Source organism: Triticum dicoccoides, chromosome 2B, assembly GCF_002162155.2.
Source record: "Triticum dicoccoides isolate Atlit2015 ecotype Zavitan chromosome 2B, WEW_v2.0, whole genome shotgun sequence".
Classification (NCBI taxonomy): Eukaryota; Viridiplantae; Streptophyta; class Magnoliopsida; order Poales; family Poaceae; genus Triticum; species Triticum dicoccoides.
In genome coordinates, this window is record NC_041383.1 from 457,833,165 (window position 1) to 457,843,062 (window position 9,898).

At 43.4% G+C, this 9,898-nt stretch overlaps 1 protein-coding gene across 3 annotated transcripts; it reads right to left on the reverse strand.

Annotated features, from left to right (window-relative positions):
* Window positions 1-273: 273 nt before the first annotated feature.
* On the reverse strand, window positions 274-7,732 carry LOC119364186 (histidinol dehydrogenase, chloroplastic). 3 transcript variants are annotated; one of them, XM_037629610.1, is made up of 15 exons: window positions 7,573-7,732; window positions 7,346-7,471; window positions 7,131-7,243; window positions 6,991-7,043; window positions 6,836-6,908; window positions 2,638-2,739; window positions 2,448-2,549; window positions 2,285-2,356; window positions 2,139-2,201; window positions 2,009-2,050; window positions 1,687-1,746; window positions 1,477-1,587; window positions 1,132-1,302; window positions 836-926; window positions 274-730 (listed from the first exon to the last, which is right to left on the reverse strand). In XM_037629610.1, the coding sequence occupies exons 2-15, from the start codon at window positions 7,443-7,445 to the stop codon at window positions 456-458; spliced, it is 1,428 nt and encodes a 475-aa protein (XP_037485507.1). In that variant the 5' UTR covers window positions 7,446-7,471; window positions 7,573-7,732; the 3' UTR covers window positions 274-455. The 3 variants fall into 3 exon arrangements, with proteins under 3 accessions (XP_037485507.1, XP_037485509.1, XP_037485508.1); XM_037629612.1 differs by having other exon boundaries at window positions 7,346-7,437; window positions 7,573-7,731; XM_037629611.1 differs by having other exon boundaries at window positions 7,346-7,465; window positions 7,573-7,730.
* Between the last annotated feature and the right edge of the window lie 2,166 nt (window positions 7,733-9,898).

A 9,898-nucleotide genomic window follows, 5' to 3' on the forward strand; every position in this document is an offset into this window, starting at 1 on the left:
TTCACCTCAGGCTGTGTGCGTGCCACCATTGATGACCAGAAGGGCTGACCTGGAGTCCATCTGTATGGCTAGCTATGAGCTGCTTCTTCTCTGTTTGGCCTGCCCTGCCACCTATCGATAGTTTTGCTTTTAATTTTGAATCAGAAACTGCTCCTCTAAGTGAGCTTTCCCTGCTTTTATGTTGAACTGCTCCTCTAAGAGAGCTGTCGTATGACTTTGGTTTCATCAGTAATGGAACTGGGGAGGGCCTCACTGTTATTCTAAAAAATGGACTTGTCTCAACAAACTATGCTCACAAGTTTATTCATTTAACAGATCGACATAAGTAGCATTACTCCATGAAACAGCTTCGTATTCTTCACCTTAAACTCTGGCAAGTCCCATCCGATAAAAATGAAGAAAAATATCAGCCCCCAAGCATCAAATGGGCAGGTACAACCGACCAAGTTAACAGTTTACACGGTTACAGTGGCTTCGATCTCTTGCAATCTGAGTGTAACAGCTCGCTTGTGCGCTTCTAGCCCTTCGACTTCTGCCATCTTTGCGACGTAGGGGCCCAGCCTCCTCAGCCCTTCTTCAGTCAGGGATTGAACAGTGATGTACTTGAGGAAAGAGTTCAGCGACACACCGCTGTACATCCTCGCGTAACCGTAGGTTGGGAGGACGTGGTTCGTCCCACTGGCATAGTCACCGACGCTCTCGGGGGTCCATTGTCCCAGGAAAACTGACCCTGTAGTTGGAAGAACAAACATTGAGCAGGTCGAAGCATGCAAGGAGAGTGGGATACGAATCAAGATGTGTTTGGCTGCAACTAAGGTATGGTAGCCATGCCTACCTGCATTCTCAATGAGCTCCTCCCATTGCTCAGCGTCCTTTACATTGATGATCAAATGCTCAGGAGCATACATATTTGAGAAAGATAATGCCTGAAAAGGGGGCCAAACAGGAAGTAACCAGATGGTTCTTAATTCACGACTTCAAATTTCTACTATGCATACTGATAGTGTACTCCTTTTAGAAGCATCTAAGGACAAAGGCGACAAAACAATATATTTTTTGCATCGCAAGCAAGCGGCATTGTTGAACCAGGCGCAGGCGGTATAGTAAGGAATGACATGAACGAATAATTACCTCAACCATATCTCTGGCAAACACAGTGAAACTGTGGCCAAGTGCTTTGGAAGCAAAGTCTCCTCTAGGAAGAGCATCACACTGCTTGCTAACTTCTGCTTCAATGGCACCTAAATCAACACCATCTCCCGCAATAACTAGAACAACCTGACTATCTGGGCCATGTTCTGCCTACAAGATAGACCAAACAACTGTGATCTAACATACATGGAAATGCTTGGTGAACATCAATATTATCCTATCTTTATCTGTTATCCTCAAGTTTGATATCAAAAATAGTGGACAATAGTCAATTCAACATATACTCTTGGCATTACAGAGCAGACTAACAGGACGAGAACATACCTGAGATAGCAGATCGGCGGCAACATGAACTGGGTTGGCATACTTGTCAGCAATTACCAGAACTTCTGAAGGGCCAGCAGGCATGTCTATAGAGACCATAGCTTCGCTGTTCTGCAGTCAAATAAGAATAAGAACCACAGAAAGGAATGCACACAGAGAACATGCCGAGCAGATACTGGTCATGATTTACACAGAAAGAACAGAATAGACCTGAAGAATCATTTTAGCAGCTGTGACATACTGGTTGCCGGGACCAAATATTTTCTCAACCTGTCAAGCGAGTAACAAAAGATGGCAAATGAGAAACAATCGTTGCATCTAACGAGTGCACACGCCTATATTTTCATAGACATTTGGAACAGGTTATGAGCTGCTAAGAGCATGACCTGACTCCACATAAGTGCTTAACTCAATTTTACAGTCCTTTAACAAGTGCATGTCAATACAACATTGTACAAGTTACGTGATAAAGACAGAAAATGCCCCTACTGATTTTGAACAAGTAAATCATAGTGGTATAGATCTTGAGCACCTTTGGGCATGATGCAGTTCCCCATGCCATAGCGGAGATTGCCTGAAAGTAAAGAACATTTAAAAAAAGAAAGGACATTGATAACATTGAACTACATAGAAGCAAGCAATATCTCAAAATATCCTTCTACCTGAGCTCCCCCAGCTTTTAGTATGTGTGTAACACCAGCTTTTTTGGCACAGTAAAGAACCTCCTGCACGAAATAGGAATAATGTTCAGATTTCCTCAATTTCACCTTACAAAAACAGCAGCATTTCCATGTCCCACAAAGCATACCTTACATGTGCTACCATCACGACTAGGGGGTGTGGCAAGAACTACAGTTTTGCATCCAGCAATCTGTGCAGGCTGTTAAAAAAGAGAATCCACATGAGAAATTCAAAAGAACGAATAACTGCAGGTAACTTAGTTTAGAGAATTTGAATAAACATGAGCATACCACAGCAAGCATCAATGCAGTTGAAGGCAAGACTGCAGTGCCCCCTGGAACATACAGCCCGACAGAACCAATGCATCTTGTTATCCTTTTACATCTCACACCCTTCATACATTCGGAAGTGCACAAATAAATAAGCATAAGCATATAGAAAGGCCATAACGTAAATGGGGGCATCAAAGCATTCTCTTACTTTCATATTCTCAACTGTCTTTTCTGGCGACTTTTGTGAAACATGGAAGGCATAAATATTGTCATACGCCACATCAAAGGCTTCCTTAACAGCTGGATCAAGCTACAAATTTGATGAAGGTAAGACAGCCAAAATCATCTAGCAGATGAAAAAGAAACTATTTGAGGACCATCTGAATCTGGACACAAAATATCTCTACTACTATTAAACAATCAAACAAGAATTTTCTTACATGCACCCAGCAAATTGGCCCACAACACCGTGCGAACCGATCAGCACCACATGATTAGTCCCACAAATCTAAATCTAACAGCCATCATTGATCCAATGTCTTTGCGGTGTGGACTTAGCAAATTTGCATGACTGACCGTGCTTCACCTCCACGATCCATCCACCAACAGAGAAATAGCAGTCCCGCGTCCATCTCCTATAATCACGCGGTTCTCATCGGAAACTAAGGAAACTATACGAAATCGGCTCCCATCAACCTTAACCTCGACGCCGCCCACCAACACCATATCCTGCCTGCACGCCGACCTCGCGGCACTGCACCGTAACGTTGCGCCATCGCCATCGCGTATTGCTGCCGCAAGCAGCGTGGAGTCCGTTTCAGTGTCATGGGCCGCCGGCGCCCGCCGCTCCTCCTCTGATGGACACAAGCAGGCCACCGCCGCCCCCTGCTCCTCCTCTGATGGACACAAGCAGGCCGCCGCCGCCGCCGGCTCCTCCTCTAACCCTTCTATCATCGCGCCCGTGGCCGCCAATCTGATCCATGAGCTAGAGAATCCAGTAAGTTTCATCTTCTCGCCATTCACATTCATGCCAGTACAGGTGCCTATGGAGCTTCACGCCATGGCCTAGCCCTAGACAACGCAAAGGTACTAATTGAACCGGATAGCCCGTATTTTTGGCCGCGGGTCCGTCACGATCCTCGCGTTATGGCCATTGGCCACCTCCGCACGACCGATCCACACCCAGGAAGCTGCAGCCTGTACGTAATTAATATATTAGTCAACTGATTACCAACGTTGTATACAGTTCTGATCACCTAAATGTAGGTACTCGGGCGTCCTGTGCAGACGCAAGAAAAAACAGAGGTCGGGCCTGATTCAGTCTCCGTCTATTGGATTCAATCCAGAATTGCTGTTTTTAATCTACGAATACGGTTATTTGGAATTGGAAACGCATATCGTGGTTACTCTATGGTTTTATCTACTTTGACTTGTTTGCCTGCTTCAGTGACTACATGATTTGTTGCTCGGTGGAGACCATCTTGCGGTTGTGTGCAGCAAGCATAGCGTTCTCATCCATGGGGCCTGCGGCCTGTGGGGAGCTCCTCGCAAGATGTGGCGACAACTCAAATAAATTGCGCTGGTTCATGTGGTCGCACTGAAGAAAGAACACATATGTTTTGGATGAGGTTACTCTGCACTTGTTTTATGGTATGCCAAACACAGGTGATGGCTTGTTTGCGATTTTTCCTCTGAACTTCATTTGTACAAATTGCAGAAAGAATGAGTTTTATTGTTGCAATGAGGAGTCCATTGACGACGACGAGTACTTCCTGCTGCAAGATGACGCTGCTGCACCACCATGGAGAAGCCGCCGGCCAAGAAGGCGGAAAGTCTGTCGCACATGACGATGACTATGAGCCCGCCACACCGCCGCCGCACCTCTGTTGCTTCCGTGGTGCCCAGCTATTCTTACAGCCGCTGCCTTCACGGCCTGCCTATGCTGCTCCAGCTGGCATCCGGTCGCGCACGCCCTCGCCGGAGACGCGTGAGACACCTGCCGCCGCCACAGCACATGAGCCTCGGCCGTCGGAGATGCGCCGGAGACCTGCAGCCTCCACGGGCGCATGAGTCGCCACCTAATCCCCGACTCCCAAATGGTAATGATACTCTCTCCTTTCCGGACGGGCCATGGATCAGAAGTATTTTTGCCCCCTCTTTGAATTGAGTACAAGCATGCATCTATATTTTTACCCCCTTCTCTTCTGTGGATGGGCAGGATGCCGTGCAAGTTCCACCGATTCAGGGAGCATACACCTGAATGGAATCCAGTAGAACCAATGTTGCAGCTATAGCATCATATATTTAGTGATTCATGTTTAATTCGGTGATAACAGCTATATCATCCTATATTCTTTCACTTGCATGGTTCCCTTCCGTTGATGTTGTAGCTGGTACTTGCCAATCTCTATGGTAGCGATTCATGTTTAATTCGGTGATAACAGCTATATCATCCTATATTCTTTCACTTGCATGGTTCCCTTCCATTGATGTTGTAGCTGGTACTTGCCAGTCTCTATGGAGTATATGTATGAGTGGAGTAAGTGAGAAGAGTACATGATTGTAGGTTGCAACTTGCTAATTTCGCGGCCGTGTTCATGTGTGCATGTTGTAGTTACCTGAACCATGCGAGAATGGGCAGATTTTATAGAATATGAAGCTTTTATTATTTAACATCTTTTTTTTCATTTAGTTGCATTATTGGAAGGTGGATCAGGGTGCAGTATTGAAGCATTTTGATTGGCCCAAGAGAAATGAGGACACTGCGACAGCTAACTTTTGCTTACTAACCTCGTAAAGATTTGAAGCGTAAGTTTCTAACTACAAAAATGATCTCAAAACCTTGCCTGTGACATTGCACCTATGATATATAGAGTTTAACAAATTTTATAAAAATAATATATATAATTTGTGGTAGTAGAATTACAATTAGTACTCAATATTTCATTAATATTCCTTATTCCGAATGAGCAATGTCTGTACAACCTTTATATCTACAGCAGTTTAACGTCGATACTGGGAAATAGGTATGCCGACTTTGCCACTTTCTGAAGTGCGTATTCCAGTTTCTTGAATTTCGGAAGACTGAAGAGGAGCATTTGAGGAAAGAGGAGGAGCGGAAGGCCCGGGAAGCAAAGAAGGGGAAAAGGAGAGGGAAACCAAGAGCATGAATTGCTAAAAGATAGCGATGATCCCTTGAGTCTATTATAAATACTATTTTAGTTTGATGTCCTTTTATTTATTTTTTATGATAATAATTGAGAAACAAAGAAGCATCGTGGCATATTAAAATACTACCAGCAATTTTTATTATATTTAGTCGTTTCCTTTTTGTGTAGACATGTGCTGTGTTTCTTAACAAAAAAAAGCTGATTTGGACATTCAATGTTGCGACTTGGATGTTTGTCCCCTATAATTTGACCCTGTGAAGTTTCGATTTGCATATTCGTCTCTTCCTCAAGACTTATAATACAAATTCCCTATGAATACATACATTCATCGAGCTAGGTGAAAAACTAAGGGGACTTATAACATGGCTACAAAAGACACTAATAAGTGAGGATTTCTCCCTTCAAAATATCATCCATCTAATTTGTTAAAGTATGGAATTCTCACCCAGAGCTGCGGAACTCACGACTCTATTAGAAAGTAGAATGACCAACTTTTACACGAATTTTCAAGTGGATGAGATCGGTCGAGTGGTCTCAGTTGGAGATGGGATTGCATGTGTTTATGGATTGAACGAGATTCAAGCAGGATATAGTAGCACCGTATGTTACACATAAATGGGTTGGTCGTTCATCTTATTTGCACCTCCTTCATGTGTCCATGTCACTTAGTTTTGCCTCCACAGGAAAAACATTATTGTTGGCAATAGAACATGAATGGGCGAACCAACCTGTGGTTGGATGATTAGAGGAATAATGGTATCCCCAGCCCACCAGGGTTCAAGTCTTGGTGTTCGCATTATTTCTGAATTTATTTCAGGATTGCTGGCAATGCGCTTTCAGTGGGAGGAGACGTTTCCGTCAATGACGAGGCGCCTACGGTGACTTCGTAAATCTCAAGATGATATGCCGGCTCAGTCTCTCGAAGGTGCTCATAGGGTGAGAGTATGCGCGTATGTATGAGCACTTGCTTCTATACTGTGTTAAAAAAACTATGTAAATATTGATAACTATTTTGATAATTATTTGAAAGCATCTGATTTCTAAGGATTGAAAGCATCTGAATGCAAGTAGATAAAGCCTAGAATGGCGAGCTGCAACTGAAGAAATAAGTAACCAAACAAGCCATGTATCAATATAGTGCATGGAGAGAAAAAACCTGAAATTTATCTGCTTGTGACTTCGGTTAAATCAACAAGACAAACTGCCAAACTTAAATGCACATCACAAGATGAGTACCTCTGCATCTGGGAGATCGCTAACACGCACAACGGCATTATCGAGAGTGACCTTGTCAAACTTTTCTGTATAACTGCACAGACCATGGACAGCAAAGTAAGAAAAACTCTGCAATAGGCCATGAACAGAACGATCAAATAGTACACAACACTTACTCCTTAACCGCAGCATCACCTCTGACGCGCACATCTTCAACAATCGGATTCACCTAATCCCACAAATCCAAATCCCATGGATGTCAGGCTAGGGAACAATTTCAACTCCATGACCATGAATACTATCACTATTATCTTACCGTGCTGAAAATGGAGGTGAAGTCAATGCGAGGGCGGGCCTTGAGGCCGCTAACCTCGGCATCACTGAGATCAGACAGCTTATAGGACTTCATCGCGCAGCTAACACTCAGCACTGAAACCACCAAGTAGGCAAATTACAATTCCGAGAATCTTATCCAACAAGCTTAGAAACCAAAGGCTACAACAACAACACACGCAAGTCAAAAGCTCGCACCTTTGGATTTGGGGATCCCGGATGAGGCAAGACAGGGCCGGTAACCGCGACCAAGGCTAGTACCGCCAGCGAGGTGAGGCGGAGCGCGCAAGCTGCCCATCAACAGAGCCCGATTCAATTCTGTTTCTGAAGCGTTGGAGAATCAGAAGCATGGGGGCAGATGCGCTATGGTTAAGCCGACGGCTAAACCATGACCGACGAATAAAACGGAAGGTAGAGAGACGAACCGAAACCAAACGGCGGCTGTGCAGGGTTCTACGGCCGGCGGCAAAGCGACGCTGTGAAGGAGGTCGCCGCTGTCCGTGACCGTGGTCTACTGTACTGAGTGCTCCGGCAAAGGAGGCGCCGTCTCAAGGGATGGGGAAAACGAGAGACTGGCGGCGCTGAATGGGCCGTAGGAGGCGATGCTTATTTTGATGGGCCGAGCCTAGGCTGCCCGAGTGCTGCCACACACACACATTTGCAGTGTTTCTCAAAAAAAAAAATTGCAGTTCGAATGGGAGGCCCGGCATCTTGTATCTCAAGCACTTAAAAATAAAAAAATCATTTGCCTAAAAAACTTCAAAAAAAATCTTAATAGTTAAAAAATACTTTAAAATAACACAAATGATAAGTGCTACACGTGTGGCACGAAATAACACCGCCCTGACGTTTTTTTATACTAACTAGCAAGATGCTCGTGCGTTGCACGGAACATCAAGATGCACTTGTATGAGTAGTTTATCTTGTGGGAGAAAAGGATGAACGAGGAAAGAACTTATTTGCAAATGTGAAGAGAAGTGTGGGTATCTTTTTGCAAAATTGTCATAGTTTTCTTCCTATCCGTCAGATATAAATCGGATGACATATATTGCAGGATGGCAGGCACATCATCATCACCAACTCTGTTTTTTGTAACAGTAGAGAAGTTGCCATCCGAAAAAAGAATCGCCAAAAAGACTGAAACTTGCCATCCAAACAAAAAGTTTGTCATGCTTCACAACTAAAGTTGCCATCCTCTTATAACTAAACTTGCCATCAAAAAGGTCAGAGCGGAATTGCTTCATGCCACACGTGTGACACTTATCAGGGTTCTAAAACAATGTCCTAAAAATAGCTCTTGCTAAAAACGTGAAATAGGTGAAAACTGACTTGTATATAAAAAGATCACATCAACAACTTTTTAGGGTGTTTATCCTGACACAATATACGGTCTAAGTTTAGGGTCTTTTGGCATCCCCATAAGAATTAACCATATTTCAAACAAGTTTTAGTAGAATATTTACAAATTTTCTCACAAAGTCTACAAGACTCAAAATGATAAAAGAACATGCTTTATCTCTGCTCCTGGAGATCAACCAACAACCCTCTGTTCCCCATAGAAAATTTCCATTGTCCTCTCTTTGTATGCCCCCGATGTGAAATAACTCCTTCACACAAAGGTCCTCCATAACCAATCGTTGCTCCACGATGGCCTCAGACACTTCCTTCCCTACTCGCCTCATACCACTGTTAACTACCTTCAAACCTACGGTGAGAGCTGGTGTGAGGGGGTTGTCGTAATGGTTTAGAGTGGGGTGAATGGATATACTGGAAGATTTTACTCTAATTTTAATGACGGCGGTTTTAAAGCATTAACGAGGTTGCCTAACATGCAATTCTAAAACAAGAGGAACGATTAATCAAGTGGAAGGAAGACATGGCATGAAGGTAATGAGTAGTGTTGAGGGATGCAACCATAGAGAGACTCGATGATGATTTACCTAGGTTCACATAGTTAGTGTTGTTCTACACCTTATTGACGAAAGCTTCAAAACTTGCTGAAGTTTTAAAAACTTATCAAAACATATTTAAAAGTGGGTTTGGTTCAAAGCCCTCGTCAAAGAAACGCGAATATGCAAATGGAATATAGAAGTCAAAAGGAAAAAAAACATGGGAGGCGGGGGGAATGTGGCATGCAATCTCTACCAAAGAGTGTACCAAAAGCTACGTAGTAATTAAGCTCTAATCATAAAACAAGTTTCTAAATCTTGGCGAAATCATGCGGCTACCTGCATGCGTGCTACAAATCGTCCTCACTGCTGCGAAGGAGTAAACCAATTTTGTGATTAGTGGGTGTAAATAACTACTAAGCAGTTGTTTCGTACTGCCATTAGTGTGTTTGAAATGGTATATCGAGGCCGTACAGCCAAGGGCATTTCACCAACTTGACACATGGTCAGTATCTTTTGCTGTTCTCGACTAACAATTAACAAACATTTGTTGTTGGATGAACAGCTAGTACTTCTAGATCGACGGGTCACTCAATGAGCATGCCAATTACTCCCTCCATCTGAGAAAATTTGTCCCTCAAATGAACGTATCTGGCACCAAATTAGTGCTAGATACATCCATTTGAGGAACAAGTTTGGGACAAATTTTTTTGGACAGAGAAAATACATACTAAAAGGTTCTTTCATGTATAAATTATAGTACTATTTCTAGATCATGGCTTATACTTGATTTCTTTTAGGGCTACACTTGCTTGTTATTATACTATCTCTACCTTTCTTAGAAGGATTCCTGATCAAGGCT